We start from the raw sequence: 23,183 nt of genomic DNA, 5'->3' as shown, positions 1-23,183 counted from the left end.
CAGCGGAGAGGCAATCTCGCATACACACACCCCATTGAAGCCTATGGAGCTTGAATATGGGCAAGTTTTGGAACTTGCGGGGGGTCTGGAATGGATCCTCCGTGAGTTCCAAGGGCCGACTGTATACTATCCACATTATGTATGAACTGTTAGCATGCAGGGATAGCTGTGTTGGCCATTTATTAAATTCAAACAAAACCCCACCAAACAGTGATACTTGTATTGGCCAGCCAATAAATAATATATTTGTTGCAAGCTTTCAAAATTCCACTGACTTCTTCATCAGGCAAGATGTTACATACTAAACAGGAAAAAAAATTAGAGATGTTAGTGAGATGCCTACATTTTGTTGTTTCTGTCCTTAGTTAAGATGATATGGGGAGGAGGGTATCTTTAGCAGGTTGGCCGCTCCTCCTCTGGCCATGCAGCAATTGGGCAAAGTCCAGGAAATGTAAAGTCCATTTGCATATCAACAAGGATTCCTTCTTTTGCAGTCCAATATGTCTCCATTCCTATGATTCTATAGTGTTATCTAGACATAAAGCATTCAGGGAAAATGAAACTGAGATCAGATACTGTGCATTCTCTTACATGAAACTTCCCCTATTACATAGTTTCTAGAAATAATGTTGGGGGAATAAATATATGAACACATTGCTTTAAACGTTTTATTCATCATTCAGGAAGAAAATATTCCAAAATCAATTTTTTGCATCTCTAGGTTTGATGTTCAAACAAATTGCAAGAGGCTTGTTTGCCATATCAGATAGCTTGAGAAGCACTGATATAGAAGTCCTGTATAGTTTCTCCTAAATAAAACTCCGCAGTGCGATTTCTGAGAAGCTGTCTAGATATTCCAGACTAAAACATTTGACCTGTCTGAAATCACATTAGTTCAAATAACTGGGGCATCTATCTCTGTTTTCCAACCCAGTAGCTAAGTAATGAATGGTTGATTATGTATCCACAGAGGTGTCCATCTGTATCAAGTTGGCAAGGATTTTATTTCTTGAATACCATTTCTTGTTGAAACAACTTAAGCTGTAACTGCTTATGGAAGCTTTGGTCAGATGAGATCACCTGGCACTATAAAGTGGACACAAGCCAACCTCTATTAGCTTCCAGCTTGGTTGGCACGGATCTAAATGGGTCAGCCCTCAGGAGGCTAATCCCAGACAGATCTTATTAACTCATAACATATTCTGTCCTACTGGTTGCTTTAGGGTTCTTCCTCCCTCTTTTGGGTGCATGTGTGTGTGAAACTTGGCAGTGTATGTATGTTTTGATTGATCTGAGAGTGAATTGTGTCCTAGATCAAAAGCTTCCACTGCAGGTTGGATTTACTCAACAGTGTCACAAATGGGAAGGGCGGCCATGAAACAGCTAGAAAAGATCCTAAAGAGTAAATATACACAACTGAACACTAAAGTCAGAATCATCCAAGCCATTGTATTCCCTCTCACCATGTATGGATGTGAGAGCTGGACAGTGAAGAAAGTGGGTAAGAAGAGAATCGACTCATTTGAGATGTGGTGCAAAACAGTGCTGAGGGTACTGTAGACAGCCAAAAAGACAAACAGATGGATTCTTGAACAGATCAAGCCTGAAAATTCATTGGAAGCTAAGTTAATCAAACTGAGACTGCCGTATGTTGGCCACACCATGAGAAGGCATGACTTATTAATAAAGGCAATAATGCTAGGAAAGGAGGGAAATAGAAAGAGAAGAAGATTGCAACCTGGACGGATAGACTCAATTAGGGAGGTCATAAGTATGAATTTACAGAACCTAAGCAGAACAGTGGAGGACAGGGAAAGTTGGAGAGGTCTCATCCACAGTTACCATGAATTGGGGTTGATATGAGGTCAGTTAACAACAACAACAACAACAGCTGACAGACTTTCTTTGCTACTGTTCCCTCTATCCACATGCCCACCTTTCCTCCCATTCAGTATCTGGGTTGCTAGCTGGTGGTATGTGAGTAGTCAGAGTTGGCTCCAGGGTGAACAATTACCCGTGTGCAATTGTTGTTCAGTTTGGACTTAAGTGAACCAGGTTCCATTCCCTATTCAGCTATAAAACTTGTTAAGTGAGCCTGGTCCAGGCACAGACACTGATCTGCTTCACAGAATTGTTGTAAGGTTAAAATGGAGAGAAGGAGAGCCTCATCTGCTGCCTTGAACCCAGTTAAAGAAAGGAGAAAGATTAATAAATACTTACTGTATGACTGCATGGTTATCATTCCATTCCTTTCCCTGTGTTGGATTTCAGAATATGAAAACAGCAAAACTTCTTAAAAACTGAGGTTAAAAAGGATGGTTTGGGAAGTGAGTGAAAGTTTTCACCACATCTGTGTTGTGTTGCTCTTCTTATACAGTGAGCTCTTGGTATCCACTGGGGTTTGATTCCAGGACTCCCCATGGATACCAAAATCCATGGATGCTCAACTCCCATTATATACAGTGGCATAGTAGGATGGTGTTCCTTATATAAAATGGCAAAATCAAGGTTTGATTTTTGGAGTTTATATATTTTTAAAATATTTTCAAACCTTGGATGCTTGAATTCATGGCCAAAAAATCTGTGGATATGGAGGGCTGACTGTAATACCCTTCAGATAACATGAATGGTCCAGGCTCCAAAGCCAAATAAGGTGGGATACAGACCACCCCTTTGGGGCGGCCTGCACCCACCCCTTTCCCCGCCAGATCAGGGCCTGAGCAGCCACAGAGGCAGCCCCGGAGGCCCCAATCCGCCGCTTTTCCAGGCTTCGGGGAAGCGGCAAAATGCCGCTTCTCCCCGGCTTGGAAAGGGGTGTCCTTGGGGCTTCATGCCCAAGGGGCCGCTTGGCACCTTTCCCCCCGGCTTTGTTCCCGCAGCCGTTTTGTGGCTGCGGGAAAAAGGCACTCCCCAGGAAGAAGTCCCCAGGAAGGAGCTCCGTTTCGGAGCTCCGTTTCGGAGCTCCTTCCGGCACTGCAAATAGGGCGCCCTATGCGCCCTGTAGCGGCGCGAGCACGTCATTGATGTGGTGCGTTACGTCAAAATGGCAGCGCCCATCTGTACAGGGCGCCCACTATTTTGACGTACGAAGTACGTGCTAGGGTTAGGAAGCGTCTGTAAAGGACACTCCGAGGCAACCCTAGCACGTACTTGGTACGTGCTAAAAGGCCCGTCTGGAGAGGGCCAAAGACACACAACTTGTAGCCCTTTCCACTGTTGGTTCTCATAATTTCATATCTTCTACTCTCAGGCTCACTATTCCAGACACATCATAACAGTGCCACTACCACTGTTGCAAGAGCGCACTGAGCCACTGTGAAGTTTTCAAGCAGGTTGTCTTCATTGCACATGCATCATTCATGCGATCAGGTGGCCGCATCTGGTGCACTGAAAGATGCTGGTGTCCTCCATGATTTCACAATACAATGTGCTTGCGCCATGTGCAGCTTTCAGCCAACACCGAAGCCACACTGTGATAAAATTAATAGCGTGTGCGCCATGAGCACGATCCCTATACTGTGGGATTTGGCCCACAGCATTTTTAGACTTGGGCAAAAAGAAAAGAGTCCTGTTGAGGAAAGAGGGGTTTTTTCCTCCACACATTTGATTCTGTAAATGTGGAAAACTAAGACCATACCATCAGTGCAGCATCAGTTGGCAAATGTTTATACACATGCTAAAGATAGAGTATGGGAGGAGTAGGAGGAAATAAATAGAAAAAGGGGACCAGCACACGATAATCTTATCCCTGGTAGTATGGCAGAAGGTGAGAGGTGGTGAGGACATCCTGACATAGATAAACAGATTAACACATATACATGGTAATGAAAAATCTTTGTCCAATCCAAGTAGACTTTAACCTCTAGGTGAACTATGTAGGTTCGGGGATAGAAATAGTAAGACCAGAGTGCATGGAAATGCATAAAACACTGTCAAAAATTACTGATGTTTGTTAATTTCATTGGGGGAATTTTCAGAGGTGGCTTTGCCAGTTCCTTCCTGTTAAATATATCCTACAGCACCTGGTTTTCATTGGTAGTCTCCCATCCAAGTACTAACCAGAGCTGATCCTGATTAGCTTCTGAAATCAGACAGGATCTGTTGCCTTTAGGCTATTTAGGTGTTTAAATTACTTATACAGTGGAGGTGGTAATACAGCCAAGTATGTATAGGTTAACAAAAGCATTTGTATTTAGGGAGTTGAACCATACATTATTGTACTACTGTTTGCCAAAGGAAGCTATCTCCTTGGAAAACAGAAGTCCCCCCCCCCCCCCGAGTGATTTTTGAATACTGTGTTATCTGATGTCCCTTTTATTCTTTTGCATAGAAACTGGCTTTTTGGTCTGTGTAGAGAATGTAGTGGGGAACTGCAGTCAAATGATGGTACTGGAAGATAGGCTGGTAGTATGACTCCTGATGTTCTGGATAATATTATTAGGCCTTGTAACATGTCTTCTAGAGAAGACATGGAGGTAGGTTTAGCATCTGGGCTCCCACAAGGACTGGTTCTTGTGCTTGTAATAACATTATGAAGTTTGTTGTTTCTGCTCAGTAGTCTTTTTATGTTGGGTGGCAGAAAATACATGGATTTTGGCCTGTCGCCCAAAATCCATGTTAATAATAATAATAATTTGTTTTATTTATATACCGCTATTCCAAAGATCATAGCGGTGAACAGCAAGTAAGCTAATTAGCAAGTAAGCTAATTTGCCCCCAACAGTCTGGGTACTCATTTTAGCTCCCTCCTCGGAAGGATGCAAGCCTGAGTCGAGCTTGGGCCCTTTTGCTGGTCTTGAACTCGCAACCTTGTGGTTTTGAGTGAATGGCTGCAGTACAGGCATTTAACCACTGCGCCACCAGGGCTCCATGTTAAGAAATATGCTATTGTCCTGGATGAGCGGTAGGTTGCATATGACACATATAAGTGGGGTAGTTTAGGACTGTAGATGACACAATACAAGTTGTGTTTGTGTTGTTGTCTCTCCCAGATAAATAAATCTATTTAGTGTTTAGTTAACACTAGTTTAGTTAAACTGAATAAGCCAGTGTATGCTTCTCCTTCCCACCAGTGAGTAAATTTCTGCTTACCTATATGTACTACTCCTGTGATGCATTGGAGCAAGATGTCTGGTCTCATTATCCATTGTTTCAGTTGATCTCAAGACAAGGCACTGCTGAGAAAGGACTGGAGTTGTTAGAAACTGGAGATGGCAAGGTTTGAAAGTGGGACTCTTACCCCTTACATACAAGGAGCCCTGGTGGCACAGTGGTTAAATGCCAAGTACTGCAACCACAAGGTTGTGTGTTTGTTCCTGCAGGGCTCCAAGGTCCATTCAGCCTTCCATCCTTTCGTAGGTCAGTAAAATGAGTATCCAGCTTGTTGGGGGCAATTGGCTTACACATTGTAAACAGTTTAGGGAATGCTAGTTCAGTTAGGGAGTGCTAGTTCACTGATAAGCAGTATTGAAATGTACTTCCTATTGCTATACAAAACTTGTTCTGTAGCATTGATCTTGGCAACTCGAGGCTCTTGATTCAACTGAGTAGGGTTATGGAGCATGTGGTTTTTCAGTAGTGTAGAAAAATGCTCTGCATCTGCTCAAAAGGCATTCTCCATATTTCTGATTAAGAATCTGTGCTTGGCACACAGACTCATTTTTGTGACTACTTATTCCTGCACTTCATTATTGCAATGGATCGATGTCTTCTCATTGGAATGAACACATCATTCCACTTTTCCAATTTATTCACATTTTCCAATCGAGCCAAGAAATACATGGTGTTTGGCAGGTGAGTGAACAGCATATATAGGTATGTAAAGAAGAAAGAAGCAGACTAGTGAGAAAATATAATTGAACCGGTTCCTAGATTCCATGCTTTAGGGCAGTGATGGCGAACCTATGGCATGCGTGCCAGAGGTGGCACTCAGAGCCCTCTCTGTGGGCACATGTGCCATTGTTCCAGCACAGAGTTTGCCAGAGTTTGTCACTTGAAAGCCAGAGGGACATCGCACTTTGCAATAAATAAGTGGGTTTTGGGTTGCAGTTTGGGCACTCAGCCTCTAAAAGGTTCACCATCACTGCTTTAGGGCATGCTTCCCAAAGTAATGTTTCCATACTCCTTTCACTGCAAATCCCAGTGATCAATCAGATTGCAGGATTAGACCAAAAAATATGGTTCATGTCAGGCTGGGGAAGGCACCTTAAAAACTAAAAAGAACATTTTTGAAGAGAACTGTAATAACTTGTGCCACAATGAGGCAACAATGATAAGCAATCATGCTGTTCTTTATGAATCCCATCTTTTAAAAAACAAAAATCACAAATGATTTAATTAACTAATTAATTGATGATGATACAATGAACAGTTCCAGTCTATCCCTAAATTAACTGCAACAAGTTAATTTCCCAGTTTCTATTGATGTAATTATTTTTAGAAATTTTGAAGCCATGACAAAAACAAACAAACATGGATTTTTGGTTTTCTCCAGGAAAAAAAAAGTTTGCAGGAAAATGGGGGAATGACATCAACATCCTTTACAGATCAAAAATCATTTTGTTACTACAGGATCATAAGATGGATTATATGCATACTATAGCAATACAGTTTTAGTTGACATAAAATTACCATGTTGTGTATAGTCACACACCAGTGCCAAACTGAATTCCCTTTATTAAAAATATTTTTGTTTCAAATGGATCCCAGTGTTCTTGAGCTATGCGGAACCTCTTTAGTTTTGCAAACAGAAGTAAATAAATAAAAACAGAACAAATCATCAAGATTAGTGAAACAGAAATTTATTTTGTCTGCTATAGTCTTCCATAATGTTGAAGACTAATAAAATACACACGGCTATAAAAAAAAAACACTGAAAAAAATTACACCCAAGACCAGGAATTGTAGTGAATAGATTCTTCAGTTTCATTTATATGCTCCCTTTTTCCCAGAGTGAAACCCAAAGCAGCTCACAAAAGACATCTGATAAGGCAATTTTAAAAAATTACTACACTTGATCTTAGCCACATTTAAATAACATTTAAAACAATGTAAAATTATTTTTAAAACATTAAAAAATAAAAAAATAAAGCACCCATCCCAGTAAGAAGCCTCCCTATGAATGAGTATGTATTTATAGCCTGTCTGTCAGCAAAAGGAAAGCAGAGAGAAGGTCAGCCTAGACTTCCATGTGAGGGAATTGCAGAGAGTGGGAGCAGCCACTGAGAAGGTGCTTTCTCATGTCCTCACCAGTTGAGACTATAATGGTGATGGGGCCTTCAGCTGCAGGGCTTTAGTCAGTGTACCTAGATGCGTGAATCACTGCATTATTAATGTAATGTAATTTTAGTAGGCCGTATTATGAACTTTGTTACCTGAAACTTCCCCTTTGATATATCTAGATCAGGGATTAGAATCATACCGCCCTCCAGATGTTGGTCAGCTGCAGGTCCCAACATTGCTCACCAGTGCCATGTAAGTGGTGTGGTGAATCTGTTATGGTTTTACTCCAGACAGGGGCGTAGCCAAGGGGGGGGGGCCTTGGGGTCCGGACCCCCCTTCTGTTAGATAAAATGAATGGTGCGTGCTGCCGCGTCGCCGCACCCAAGCCCCATTATAATGGTGGCACTTAGTCTGGACCCCCTCCTTCCCAAAATCCTGGCTACGTCCCTGCTCCAGATTTCAAAAAAGCTGCCCAAGGTGTTAAACCTATTTAGGGGACTCTCACAATTGGTTGTGCTGTCCAGGGTGCTGCAAGTTGCTCTGTCAACATCAGAAGAACCATGGGATTCCCACCCCAGTCTAGATGGTGCCGTTAATACACTAAGATTGTAAGAGAATCAAGTTCATAAGTCAGATATACATTAAGAGAAATCTCAAAATCTGAAATGTTTTCAGTTTATTTTTATTCTTATTTCTTAAAGTATTTATATCCCACCCTATATTATGGGATCTCACATCAGTGTACAGTGAAAGCAATTTAAACAGTTTGAAACAATTTAAACTTTTAAATGATATAAATAATTTAAGTTTCAAGCCTTTTAAATAATGTAACAGGTTTTGAAACAATTTAAAACTATTTATGTTTATGTTTTTGAAGGAAGCAATTAGGCTTCAGAGGTTTCCATAAAAGGCTATGTTTTAATTTGGAACTGAAATGAAGTCCTTGTCAGCATCATGCTGGCTTCCAATGGGAGGTCATCATAATCTCAAAGGAGGACAGGGCACCAGAAACTGCAGGACAGTCAGGAAATATGTAGGACATTATCAAATAAAAGCCAAAAACACTAATATAAATATAACTTCATTTCATATGCTTTATTTACAGCTGTACTACATATGCTGTACTGTATTATGTACTCAACCATATTTTTCTGATGAATTTGTCATCATTAAAATGCATTTTAGCTTGCAATGTATTCATAAAACTCTAAGCAAAACAAATGCTTAAAATTGCACTTTAAATTAACTACTTTCATTTGTAATTTTCCCATTTGCTCTTTCATCCCTCCTGCTTCTTCCTTAACCCAAACTGAAACTTTCACACATACCCTTCCCCTTGGTTCTACTCATCTGCTTCAGCAACCTAGATCTTCTTTTCTTTTCCACACCTCTGTAAGGAAAAAAAACCAAAAAACAAAAAAAAAACAGTTTCCTCCCTGATTCATTTCTATCTCTGATGTAAGAAATAGTTTTTCTGTTTTGTTGCAGGATAACATTTTGGTCACATGTATTGCTTGAGGAAAATTAACAAGCCCCTTGAAGCAGTAGTGGCAGTAATAAATCTGTTGAGCTACCTCTTGCTTGTCAAACAGGTTTTATGGTTCAAAATAGAGGACATTTTGGCATTTCTGTCAATGGGTCACCACAGCAGAGAAGGACCTCACCCAGATTCTCCCACGCTATATTGGCCTACCAGCATAGCTCAGTTCATAGCCAGTAATATGTAGCAGGAAATATTCTTTTAAGTATTAGTGTCCCAACCCTTTAGGATTTGAATATCGTCACCAAACCCCTGCACCTTGAATTCATATTGCAATTATATTGGTAGCCATTACTTATTCCTTTATGACTACTGTTAATGTTTTTTCTGTTCATTACTCTGGTAAGGAAACTCGCTTGCTGCACTTTATACCAGCTGTAACCTTTGTGTGCAGCGGGAGGTTTCTTGGAGACCAAATGACAGCAGGATAATTGGGAAGTTACCACTATAGTTGAGTTTGGCCAGATTATCCCTATCTGGGAATAGGCCATAGCTGATGAATGAGTCAAAGCTGGCCTTAAGCGTATTGACCTAATGAGTCCACTTGGTTCACCAGTGACAGATATAGGTCTATTAATACTCCCGAAGCTACACATTTGTCTCAAGTGGAGTGCAAGTCCATCGAAGAGGACTGCCAATCCACAGAGCCTTCATTTTACTAGGATTCAGTTTCAGTTTATTAGCCAGTCACTAGTTCCTCTTTTATACACTCTCAGCTCACTGGCAACAAAGAGAAGTAGACCTGAGTGTCATCAGCATGGTGATGATACCCAGCTCCATGGACCTCTCCTAGCAGCCTCACGTAGATATTGAACATCATCTGTTATTCCTTAGTTTGTTTATATACCATAATCATGAATGCCTGGTTGCTAGATTTTGTATATTGAGGTGACCATTCTTGGATCCCACACTGCTTAGAGTATGGAGTAGCCCTCAAGGCTAGAAAACCAGCTATCCCTTTCTAAATGTAGGTCCTTCTGTATATTCTCATGAACATCTGTAGTCATGATTCTGATAAAGTTTACAAAAATTTGTGGCAAGTAAAACTTGTTGCTCTTTAAGGTGTGCCACAAGGTTTGTTGGTTTGTTGATGCTGCAAAAGACTATCAGAATTATCCTCCTCCTACTTCCCCGGCTTATTCTTTGGTAAGTGCAGATTGGATATTATGACTTCAGTTTTGCTCGGGTATTAATATTGGGTATTATGACTTGAGAAACATGAAAGCTAGGCTAGAATAATGGTAACATTATTGCTTCAGAAATCAGCATCTCCTGTGGTGTTTCCTACCACTGGGCAAGATTTAGTTTAGTACCGTAGTTCTTAAATATAAGCTTGCATCTCTCAATTTGGCGGAACAGAACATAAGTTTCTTATGAAACCTCAAAAGCCAATATACAAAATTATAATCTTACTCATGAACAGTTGCTTATTTATTCTCTGTGTTACTTAATTCCTTGATTCAATTTCCTTTGCAAATGTACTTATTATCCCCTTATTTCTCTGAGTATTTGGGTTTTGGTGTTGTTGTTTTTTTAGTACTATAATAGTTTTAACAACAAACCAACCTGAAATTGTAGATTGTGCTAAGCAGCTTGTCTTTTGAAACACAGCGTATAGTTAACTTTGTCTCTGGTTGGCACAAAATCCTTTGATAGCATTACCGAATAGTCTAAAAGCCCAGAAAATTTTAAGTTTTAAAAAAGTAAGTCTGCAGCCTTTGTTCTCAACACAGTTTGTGGGAGGGATATTGCTCTGCTGTTTCCCTTTTTAGAAATCAAGAGGTGTTTAAATTGCCAGGGTGAGCAGCATTTGGTTTAGTTTTACCATGAGTACTAAGAGTGTACAGTGCAACCACAAATATATGTTTGGAATGACTCAGAATGTATGTTGGCTTTCTGTCTGTGTATTGCTTTGTATATGACTTAACCATTTCATTCAGGTTCATTGTCAAGATAGTTTGTCATAACACTTAATGCATGGCTTATAGTTATGATGGGGAGGGAGGAAATCTAGTACCATAAATTTAATCCGTGTTTAAAATTCTAATAAACATACAACATAATTCAGTGTCAGCCTCAAAGTAGTATAAGTAGGGCTTGCCTATACTTTTACATGCTTTCCCAGAGAATCCTGGAGACTGTCCTTCATAGGATGATGGTAAGTCTTTCAGAAAGAATTCTCCCTTATTTAGCTGTAGTTTCCATAAACCTTTAGGGAAAATGCAAATGCTAATGTGGCTTAGTTGTTAAGGAATGAGCTTTGATCTCTCTGTGTGTGTATATGACTTCAAGTCACCTTGCCATGGTGACCTGATAGTTTCATGGGGTTTTCTTAGGCAAGGAATACTCACAGCTGATTTTGCCATTGCTTTTCTCAGAAATATAGCCCTAATGATCCTTAATTCAAATTTCACCTCCAAAATTAAATCACGAGGAAGACCTTAGGCTACCATTTTTCTCTGCTACAAGGCCTGATCTGTAATCAGAGCTTGGAAGTAATGCATTACAATTTTATTGTAACAAGGTTTAAAAAAGAGGCAGTGTTTTACCTTTTGTTATTTAATTTAACATAGGCCAAATTTGTTGTTTTGTTATGTGTTAAAGGTAGTTTATTACGTTGAGGGCAAGGAATGTTGCCACTCACTTTAATTATAGAAAATGTCCATGGATGATTGAAGAATTTGTACATTAAAATAAAGATCTGACACCAGCCTCTGCAGTGGTAGAGCCTGACTGCTGCTTTCAAATCCACCCATATTTCAAAGCAACACAGAAATGCAGTGGGCTGTACTTCCTGGGCTGTCTTTAGAGCGATCCTGGCTGTGTGCCACAGTTCTTGGACTGGCTTACAAGCATCACATTGCTCTGAAATGCTGGTGAAGTTGGAAGCAGCAGACAGGATACTGAAATGCTGTGAGTGGTACAGGACCTTTACCCACACCAAAGGAAACATTAAAGCAACCTCCCACCACCACTACCACCTTGTATTAACTAAGTGGCATTACTCCCTGATCAAAGGGAACATTGGGTGTGTGTGTGTGTGTTAACCTTAATGCCTCGGTCGAAAGTGCTTTGTAAAATGTAATTCAAAAATTGCTTTTCAGAAGTAGCATTCCAAGTTCTGTCTATAATACAAGGACATTGCTTCTTTGTGTCCTGTATTTTTTCTTGTAATCCTTGTAAGTGCTGTGAACATTTAGACAAAATGCTGTGTTCCCACTACTATTTATTCTCCAGCATTCCTATTCTAGTAAATGAGACTACTTCAAATAGAATTCTAGACTGTAATCTTTAAAAAAATTCCCAGTTCTGGCTTGACCTTTTAGAAAAATATTTCCAAAAAAAAAATTGAATGCCATAAAGAAAAGCTATTAAATCTAAACCAGTCTCACTTTCAAATCAAATCAGAACCAATACACTCATCCCTCCATATTTGTGGCTTTGATTATTCACGGATTTGATTAATATGTTCTCTCTAGGAATATCTAGGTCCTCCAGTGCAACTCTATGATCAACTTTAATTAAAAGTTGCACTGAAAGACATAGATTTCCAGAGAGAATACTATACTAGGCCTTTGTAGCTCCTCCAGTGCAGTTCTATGGTCAGTGTCTGTCGGATGTTGACCACAGAGTTGCACTGGAGGACCTAGAGATGCCTAGAGAGATGTCCTCTCAGGTAAAATATGGTGTTTTTGTTATTTGTGGTTTTTCCATATTCACGGGGGTCTTGTGCCCCTAACCCTAGCAAATATGGAGGAACAAGTGTATTTATCTTCTCGGATACCATTGTTCAGTTAACAAGGAAATGGACTCCATTGTCTCCAAGTTGTTTTCCTCTCCGTATGAAGATTTTCACATAAACCTGATTAGCACATAATGCTAAACAAAAATGGGAGGGTTGATTTAAAAAAAACAACAACTCAGGTATGTAACAACAAAGCATGATTCTGTAATAGTAAAGCTAAAGAATGCTAAAATCATCCTAAGAGAGGAGGGGACATGCCAGCCCAAGACGTCTTGAGAAGTCAAGTCGGGTTCATGCATGTAGTGGTAAAGCATGGTTTACCTACAGTATTATAGTGGGCCCTAAGTATCCACTGGGCTTTGGTTGCAGGACCCCCAGTGGATACCAAAATCCATAGATGCTCAAGTCACATTATTTACTACGGCACAGTAGGGTGGTGTCCCTTTATAAAATAGCAAAATCAAGATTTACTTTTTGGAATTTATATATTTTTTAAATGTTTTCAAACCATAGATGCTTCAGTCCATGAATAAATATTCCATGGATATGGCGGGCTGACCATACAATCCTTGGATTTATTCTTGGACATAATCTTGAACTCAATTTATCACCATATGAATGCATTTCAATATCATCTCCCCTTCCTAAGTGCAACTGCAAAGTCAGAAGGTTTTGCTTCCTTTTCTAAATGACTGCAGTTTATTATTATCCTTGTACCTACACAAACTATGGTTAGTTTTAACTACAATGTGTTAACTTCAAACTTCAAACTATTGCTGAAGAAATTTACTTGTTTGAACAACCCATAGTTAATATTAACCACAGTTGAGGATTTAGATGCAATAATAAACTCTGGTTAACAGAAAAAGGGAGCCAACATTGAAGCTGCATGAACAAAGGTGAGAAGAGAGGCTCATGTATAAAGCATTAAACCATGGAAACAGGCCAACTGTAGAATTGTGCTTATATCCATTAATATCCTCCATCCCTAGTAGGATATTTTCCCCATTAGTGTTGTTTTATGAAACATGAAGTGTAATAAAAATAATTTGGTACTATATATTGCTACATTTCTTGGCAAACCACAAAAAATAGTGGTTTTAGTATGGGGGAGTTCAGTGAAATGCATTCTGTGCAAAGTGGTTGCTACCTTCTCCATAAAGCAAATGTATTCCATTGTGCTTAGACTTGTGCATACCAGGACCTTTTCTGATTTTGCATGCTGTCAACTTCAAACTCTGCTTCTGTATTCCATAAGCTTTTTTTTTTAAATCTACCATCCCCTAGTTGTTATTAACTGGTTAAAGAGATTTTAAAAATTGGTAATGTCTAAGGAATACAGTGAGGTTTTAATCATAGGGCAATAATGGTTCTGAATCCATACTTTTGTTCTTGCTAGCTACAATGAGCCCTTAGTATCCATAGGGATTTGGTTGCAGGACACCCCCATGGATAACAAAATCCATGGATGCTCAAGTCCCATTAAATATAATGGCATGGTAAAAATTGTGTCCCTTGTATAAAATGGCAAAATCAAGCTTTGCCTTTTGGAATATATACATATACATAAAGACATATACTGTACATACATACATACATACAATGCCATGAGTAGTTGAATCTGTAGATAAAGACTCTGTTGATACGGAGGACTGAATGTATTTTCAGTAGAGAGAGAGCAAGTTGAATTTTAACTTCCTCCCAATCAAGAGTGCTTTACTTCAGAAAAGACATGTCAGGTTTGAAGTGTAAATCACATAGCAGTCTGTTTACAAGCTCATACCATGTGTGATCTGCTAAACCAGGTACAGTGCCTCAGTTAGGTGTGGCAGCCCTCTAATGACTTGATATTCTGCTGCCCACCTAGGGCTTCTAAAAATTGGTTGTGGGATGTGAAACCTCCTGATCATCCACAAAGTTGTGCTAGCAAAACTTTCTTGATGGTCTTATCTTGTAATACCTTTGCTCCCTCTGCTGGGAAATTTTTCATATTGCATGCAGTGTCTAAAACATCTTTTTTTCCCTTCATAGGTCGTACAGGAAGGTATACCTTAATAGAGAAATGGAGAGACACAGAGAGGCACCTGGCACCTCATGAAAATCCTATTATTTCCTTGAACAAATGGGGACAATATGCAAGTGATGTGCAGCTAGTATTACGGCGTACTGGGCCATCCCTCAGCGAGAGGCCAACTTCAGACAGTGTTGCTCGGATACCAGAAAGAACTTTGTATCGTCAAAGCTTGCCTCCATTAGCCAAGCTAAGACCTCAGAATGACAAGTCAATAAAAAGGCGGGAACCCAAAAGGAAATCTTTGACTTTCACAGGAGGGGCGAAAGGATTAATGGACATTTTTGGGAAAGGAAAAGAATCTGAATTCAAGCAAAAAGTTTTGAACTGCAAGACGACAGTTGATGAGTTGAAGAAACTGATCCACCTCCAGACAGAAAAGCTGCAGTCTATTGAGAAACAGCTGGATTCAAATGATGCTGAAATCAAATACTGGGAGCAGAGGTTCAGTTACAGCCTGGAAGATGAAATTGTCAGACTGGAGCAGAAGATCAAAAGGAATGAGGTTGAGATTGAGGAGGAGGAATTCTGGGAAAATGAGCTCCAGATTGAGCAAGAAAATGAGAAGCAACTGAAGGAGCAGCTTCAAGAGATCAGGCAAAGGATTTTGGACTGTGAAAACAAACTGAAGGAGTATATAGCCCAGATTCGTGGCATGGAAAGTGGCCTTGAGGCTGAAAAGTTACATCGGGAAGTGGAGGAATCAAAAGTAAATGAAGAAGAAGTCAAAGGGAAGATTGAAAAAGTCAAGGGGGAAATTGATATTCAGGGACAGCAAAGTCTGAGGCTGGAAAATGGTATTAAAGCCGTGGAGAGGTCTTTGGGCCAGGCCACCAAAAGGTTACAGGTGAGGACATAATCTGCTATTGGATATTTCTGGGTTTTGAGAAGAGAGGTCATATGTGCTCTTGTTTAACTTTCTTGTCCTGTAACAGATTGGTTGTTTGAATAAAGATGTACAATCAATGCATACTTGGAAGATGCTCTTCCAGAGCAAGTACATATGTTCTTTTACTCTGTAAACTTCAGTAAGGAGGATGACAAACTCAGACTGATTCTTTATTTTAATTAAATTTCCTCTTTGGAAACAAAATAATCTTGGAATAGCAAGAGGGTTTTTAGAATAAAATTATTGTTTGAATGATGTTACCTTCGATATGTACACTAAACCATTTTTCAGAGAGATTTGATCTGCAGAGAGAAGCAGATGAGTACAAGAAAAACAGATTGAATGTAGATGTGACACAGGTGTCGAATGTAGGTATGGTCATTATTTTTCAGGATTTGGTCCAAGATGTGTATGTAGCAGTTTCATTTTGGTTTGTTTATCTGCCAGGGTCCTGCATGAGAATGACTTACCTTCAATAAGGTTTGGTTTTCTTACTGCGTGGACCACCAAGTTGATAACCATTGCATTCATTTTTGGGGATTCAGACTTAGTGATACACAGAATAGTCATTCAAATCAATGTGGCTTAGGTTAACCTGGATAGCTAAAAATTTGAAGTTGAGTGAACTTGAATTTGAGTGCATTTGAAGTCATAATTTACTTCGTACACATATTTTCCCCCCAAACCGTTTAGCCATCCAGGAGGTCATTTTTTAGAGTGACACTTGTGGGAATGGAATATATTTACAGAGTGGAGGAGGATGCATGAAGATCAAAAAACAAAACACTGAACTTACAATACAGATCTTGTGATCCTTCATTTTTCTTGAACACTACCCAGTTCTTCAAGTTATTTGTTTTTGATTTGAGAGCATCAAAAAATAACTTGTTTATCTTCTTCTCAGGAGAGAGAACAGGAACTAGAGCAGCTGACAAAAGAGTTGCGGCAAGTCAATCTCCAACAGTTTATCCAGCAAACAGGGACGAAGGTCACTGTGCTGCCTGCAGAACCAACAGAATTAGAGGCTTCGCACACAGAGATTGAAAGGGGTATGTATGTTGTAGAACTATGTAGGCCTTTCATTCAAGACTTCCTGTAGCCTGTTCCTCTCCTTCTTTGTGATACTTGCCCAAATTTCTCATTGGACTTGGGGACAAACTCTGTTTCAAATAGACTCAAACCTAGACAGGTGTATTATAGGGGAGAGGGGTTTTCTTTTTCTGAAAACCAGGGTTGCATTCTTGACCCTCTGACACCCCCCAACCTGGCTTAATATTGTTTCACCCCTATTTCATCTCTTTAGTTGGTGACAGTTTATTTTAGAAGGGTGTTATAAACAAACAGTAATAATCATCATCATAATGATAATAATAAAAATCCACCAAGATTAAGCTCTGAAAGCTATATGAAAAAGCAACCAAAATCACCCTATTGATCAGAAGCAGGACTGAGAACAGCTCATTATACTGATCTCCTATTCTTCCCTGAAGAGATACTTTAGCAAAGTCTGCCCAGCCACGTGTCATAGAGTAGAAAACAGTCTGATTATATTGGAGCTACCTAATAAACATATCAAATATTGGCCTTCTTTTTTTGAAAACCTGCCCCTTGGAATTTACGGGTTTAAATTTAGTTAAGTATGGAAAGAGAGAGAGGAGTACATAAACATGTATTTGATCTGTACTTTATACTAACAAATATCTTCTCTCACAGAAACAACCTTTCAGACTGGATCCTTGAAACGCCCCAGTTCATCAAGACAGCTGCCCAGTAATCTTCGGATCCTGCAGAACCCACTGTCTTCTGGTTTTAACCCAGAGGGCATTTATGTATAACACTATATACCTCTTCTTGAGAAGACCTATAAAAGGTACCAAGGACCATATACGTTCCCTCCTTGTGCATCTGTTCTCCCAGTGATGTGTGGAGGGAAGGAGAAGAACTTCCTTTCTAAGCCAACAAGTGTTGGTGGTTTGTTTTTTAATGAGATTTAACGAACCAACTTTGATTCCTGCCTCCTGCACTAATGATATGAAGAACTAAAGGAACTGTAGAGGCACACTTTAGCAATGTTGCAATTGCTGCCAAACAGCTATGGTGCAAATAGCTTCATTTTCTAAATGCTATTTCTGAAGAATTTGGAGAAGTATTATTCCACTGCAGGCTCAAAATGACTGACTAGAGTGCAAGAAACTGTGTGGAAATTAATTAGGGTTTAATTTATTCCATTTAATCAGTGGATGTGTGAATGTTGATGTATAAAATTTTACCAGTGCTTCTTGCCTAAAGAGCAGGACTACATGTTAAGCCTACCAGGACTACTGCCTAAAATACCACACTTTGTTAAATACTCCTTTTATCCACCCACACATGAAGATTTATGTAACTCCTTGATGTGACCCCATTGTGAATTTCCCACTTCTTTCTACCATCATTTTTCACTTCCCTGCCAGCAATCCCTGGGTGGTTAGGTCATAGCATTGGGTAAATCAATGATTCCCAGACTCTGGTCCTCGAAGTGTTTTGGTCTTCAGTTTGCAGAAGCCTCAGCTGTCTTGATCGATGGTCTGGGATTATAGGAGCTGAACCCCAAAACATCTGGAAGGTCAGAGTTTGGGAATTATGGGGGTAAATGATCCTAGCTCTACTGGGAATGACAACTCCACATGGATGCCATTTTCAGTGGCTATCCTGTGTTGGGCTTAATTTGTAATTCTACATTAACAAGATCATATGTGTAGCCTGAAGAAAGTACGAGTGTGGCTGTGGTTACAGGTGTGTGTATGTTTGAGGGGGGAAGAGTGAGTGTGAATGGGCATGTGCAAGAGTGAGTATGAGCACAGAAACAACAATGTACATCACTACAGTGGCTCACAGTAACAAAGTGTTGTTAAGGATGAAAGGTGCTGAGTCTTTAAAACAGTCCCTTGATATTTTTGTTCTGTTGCAAGTTTCGTTGTGTTAGGGCCATTGCAGGATTTTTACAATCAGTGGCTTATCCCATCAAAGGTCTGCTGGGACTTAATCCTCACTTGGTAAGGGTGTGTTTAGTATTTGATAGAAGATCTTTTAGTTAAACAACGTTTTATTATATGAAATTTATATTTGAGATATTTTGTCACAATAAATATGCTTATCAAGGAACAAAACACTATATTTTCAGTCAAGTGTCTTGCCAAAGGAGTTCATCACTGGGTTTTCGTTTTTGTCTAGCAGGGTGTTGTTGTTGTTTTTTCATGATAGCTTTCTTGTATGGTAGTCAGCTTTTCCAATAAAGACACAGACTTTCAGTTTAATGCTGACCTGCACTACTTGTGACTCACTAAGCCAAACAAACACAACCTTCAAGCCATATCTGGTTGACCTGCTAGCGCTTGGCAACTCTTTTGTTGCAGTATCAGGCAGGCAAGAAAAATGCAAGGTTATCAAGCCATGTGGTGGTCTCTGCCACATGCAGATGGTGGAGCATGTTCACCTTTTGGGGCATGACAACATGTCTGATGACTTGCTTATAGCATGAAATAGTATTTCATTTTTTAAAAGTTATGTAAATGCTTGCAAGCTTATTTCTGATCAATTTGTTATGCAAAACGGTCTGAAGAAGTGGTTCCCTTTTTACAGTAAGGGAGCTCAGTAATTTATAAAATAACTTTTGTCACCAAATGCAACCCAAAATAATAAAGTAGATTTAGAGAAGATTGCATGCCCCAGAGACGTAGGAGTAAGCGCATGAATCATTGTTCATGGCAAGATTTAATTAGGTAATTTGGATCTCTGAACATTTGACTGACATGTCCAAAACTTTAATGAGCACAGTGATTCCCTGAATCTTAAGATATTACAAGCTTCCAACCAGAATCTAGGCCTCATCTGTAGTATTTTAACTGGCCAGTGTGAGAGCTGTTAGCCATCAGACCCGTGGTGGGCTTTAGTATTTCAGTGGGGTAATATATGGACATTGGTGGCATTATTTTAGGATTTGGCTCTGCAAACAGATTAGCACTTGCTCCAATTAAAATGATAATTTTAAGCCAGAGGTCAGTTCCTCCAAGTACATTCACTTAGTGGCCAGTGAATTACTTGCAGACTATGGCCTAAATTCAGTTGTTTGTCCCTAACAGAATGGACCAGTTCAGTCAGTGGAACTTTCATCAATGTTGATTGGGAGATATTCCTCTTGCTGAGTAATGCTAACTTATAGTTTCCAATTTCAGTCTTACTGAAATGGGAGTTCAGCATGTGGTTCAATGCTTAAATGCCATTTATTTCAATGAGAGTTAAGAGGTGGGATGTTATGGATTATGCCCATGGGCAAAGTCAACAGAGTTCTTCAGTGGTTTGCAGTATCAAATTCTTTGAGCAGGGAGTTGCCAAAAGGCAATATATAGTTATCTAAATACCCATTTATTCACACAAAGCAGGAAACAAAAAAGGCATTGCTTTTTAAATTTATTTTTACAAATAGAATATACCACCCCTAATTTGCTTAATGTGCATGCAGATCCAAATTGAAGTTTCCATTACAATTGAAGAATATTCCTCTTTTACAGCTATTAATATGAGTAACATTCAGTTCCAGGTTGAATGAAACTGTAAGATAAATGTAACATTTTTTTTCTATAGAAATGTTGTTTTGCCAAGTAAGCCTCAGGACTAGTCTACATGTAAGCGTCTTATATGAATTGCAGGTTTTCACACATCCACATCAACAGTTAATTGTCTTCACTTTCCTACGCAAATTTGCATCAATTCACATCCATGTGATGCAGACAGATGGCTTCACTTTTGATAATGCACGTTTATACCAATTTCCACAGATACTCCAATAAAAAAATGCAAATACTTTTCCAGCAAAGTTTAAGGAGTTTTTCAGTTGGGGTGCAAAAATCCCCAAATCCTGTGTGGCTCGCATTCCGTTCAACTGGAATGAGGAGTATTTTAATTGTGTAGACAACCCTCAGCCAATATAAAAGAAATTTGTAGCAAAGAAGAGCCAATTTCTTTTTTTTTTCCTGCCCACAATTGATACAGTAGTCTGTACTGTCCTGCTACTGCAGTTCCTCCCCCAGCATCTTGGCCATATTGGCTGTGGATGAGACCAGATGTAATCCCAACATCTTGAGAAGCACCAAGCTAGGAAAAGCTATCACATGGTTTTCACTAGTAAAGAGAAGTTGATTTGGTGTCATTTATATTTGGAGTACCCTTCAAAGAACGCGATGGAACGTGCACCAGTTTGAATGGTGTGTGGTACCTAAATTATTGGAGCATATCTGCCTTTCTTGCTGGATTTAATAAAAAAGCACATTTTACTTTTGTAAAGTTTAAACCTGTGTTTGCATAGGGCAGCAGGAGCATTTTCATAGCATGGCAGCGGCAGCTCTGATACTGGAGAATCCCTTTGAAAAAAGAATTAATACCAAGGCCTTTAATGCATTTGTGAACTTTGTGTGTTCATCCACATGCGTAACTGAGAAGTGCCCATCAGCAAGTCCTGTTCCATTTTGCCCCAGGAGTTGTTCAAGAGAACACTCCTCAGGAAGCCTGGATGTGATCATCTGAACTTACAAAGATTGCTTTTTAATTTTTATATTGTGCTGACTGAGAGGGAAGAGGAATGTTTCAGCATTGCACTTTCTATTGTACAAAAAAATATTTTTGAGAGGTAGGATGTTATACAAAGGTTTTTGCTTCCACTTGCAACTGCTCAACTCTTAGCATGGCTTCATCTTGAGAGCCTCTCTTGATAGTGTATTCCTAAGATTACTGGAATGACCTCAGTCCACAAGACCTTGTTTGAATCATGCCCTGAAACAGACATGTGCTTTGTGAATAAGAATAAATGGGTTTTCAGAGAAGCTTGAAGTACCCTTCAGAGAAGCATGCCCTGAGAGTATATGCTTTATTTTTATACTACCTATGTTAAATTTGGGAAATGCTTCCAGATACTATTGGACTGCAGCATACCCAAATGGAACATAGCAAATGGGCAGAATTTATGGGAGTTGTAGACCAGCAGTATCTGCTATGCCACCTGCTCTCTACCTCATTCTTCCCCAACCTGATGCCCTACAGATATTTTGGAGTACAAGTCCAGTGGCCATGGTGGCTACAGGTCGTAGATGTCATTGCCCAACAGAGTCACCGTGAGTCGAAGTATACTCAAGGGTAGTTAACAACAACACTGAAGAGCATGACATTGGGGAAGGTCAGTCTGCATCTTGCGAGCCACCTAGCAGGTTTTTAAAAGGGTTCCGTAGACTGCACTTAAAATGGCAGAGAGACGGTTCTTCAGGCATGTCAGTTACACAGCAAGGAGCCTGAGGTTTACATGCCCATCCCTCTCTGTACAGATAACTTTGAATAAGAATGGAGAGTATAAGAACATGGGTGCCAGTAAAAGCTAGCCTTCCAACTCTTCCATCCCACTGAATAGATTGTACAAGTGCAAGTGCTGAACATGCCACTGCCTTGTTCTCATAAAAGATAACATGATCAGTGATGGAAGAAAAGGAGAAAAGGAACCTGAATGTGAACCAGCTCCAAGTGAAAGCAGGTCGTGACTTAAGTTTATAATCAAGGGTAAGGAACCTTTGACACTCCAGATCAGAGGAGATGTTTTGGACTTGGGATTTTAATTCCCTTCAGCTGAACCCAGCTTGACCAACAATGAAGGATTGTAAGAGTTGTTACCTAAAACATCTGGAAGACCAAAGGTTCCCTGCCTCATCCTTTATATCTTTGCAGATGTGGTTGCACAGGTACAAGGCACTTGTGTGTCTTAAAATATATGCAGTGTTTGAAAGATGAATAAATATGTAGGAGACTTGATGACAAGGTCAATGAGCTTGGAAAATGTTCACTATTCATCAGTCAATCTGTTCATCAAAGTAGCTAGGCTTCTCTGCATTTGCATGCCTTTGAAGGACAATAGTATCTTTCAAGAGGACATTAGTCTTCTTAGTATGTATTAAGAAACAGTTTGCTTTGCAGCTTGCAGCCCTGCTATTGCACATTGGGTAGTTGAGAGAGTGACCCCTTCTGGGTTTTTCCCCAGTACTCTCAAAGAGGTAGACAAATTCCCAGTGTACTTGACTTTATGTGAATTGGGCCTTAATTATCCATGTAAATAGCAAAAATTGTATTCCGATTTATTTTCCGTTATTGAATTAATTCTGTGGTATATATTTTTTAAAAGTGTCAAAAGTGTTACTTTTATAATCTAGCTTTTTTTTTTAGACCATTGATTCATGCACGTTTATTCTATTTGTTACAGTATTCTAATGTTTTGAATGAAGGCCATCAACTGTATGGAGATGACAAAACAAATAATTCTGTCAGTTTATTTATTTGGGATTTTTTTTTCTGCTTTACTTTTTTGAAATAAAGTTTCCATTGCCAGTACAGTCACTAATCCAAAATCATGACTCCATTTAATTGCGTTTAAAAACATCTTTAAAGATGGCAAAGTCAAAGTAGGCCGCTTGCCGGAATTTAAATATTGCATCATGCACCATGAGTTCTACACAATAACATAACTCTGCATTAAAAGGTTGGTGAAATGGTCTTGCTTTTTGATTCAACGTAATATTACTCTGTTCTTCAGCAAAGTTCTTAAAGGCACACTTATTTTTTCCCCCTGAGTAGCTTGTGTACTTCTTCATAATATTCCGATGGTTGTGCTTGCATCACAAGACTGTGCCACATTCTTTAACCC

General features: G+C 39.5%; 1 protein-coding gene across 2 annotated transcripts in view; it reads left to right on the top strand.

Annotated features, from left to right (window-relative positions):
• The window catches only part of RASSF8 (Ras association domain family member 8), a 110,664-nt gene extending 87,799 nt beyond the window's left edge, over positions 1-22,865 (top strand). For both annotated transcript variants that reach the window (XM_089524664.1, XM_089524665.1), the window contains exons 3-5: positions 14,538-15,424; positions 16,371-16,515; positions 17,180-22,865. In XM_089524664.1, coding sequence (XP_089380790.1) covers positions 14,538-15,424; positions 16,371-16,515; positions 17,180-17,301 — 1,154 coding nt within the window. In that variant the 3' untranslated portion in view covers positions 17,302-22,865. The remainder of the gene's footprint in view (positions 1-14,537; positions 15,425-16,370; positions 16,516-17,179) is intronic.
• Positions 22,866-23,183: the final 318 nt, after the last annotated feature.

The sequence above is a fragment of the Sceloporus occidentalis genome, unplaced genomic scaffold (genome assembly GCF_023333645.1).
Source record: "Sceloporus occidentalis isolate IW3139 unplaced genomic scaffold, rSceOcc1.0.p SCAF_5, whole genome shotgun sequence".
Classification (NCBI taxonomy): domain Eukaryota; kingdom Metazoa; phylum Chordata; class Lepidosauria; order Squamata; family Phrynosomatidae; genus Sceloporus; species Sceloporus occidentalis.
Note: the sequence above shows the minus strand (reverse complement) of the source record. Positions and strands in the feature narration are given on the sequence as shown.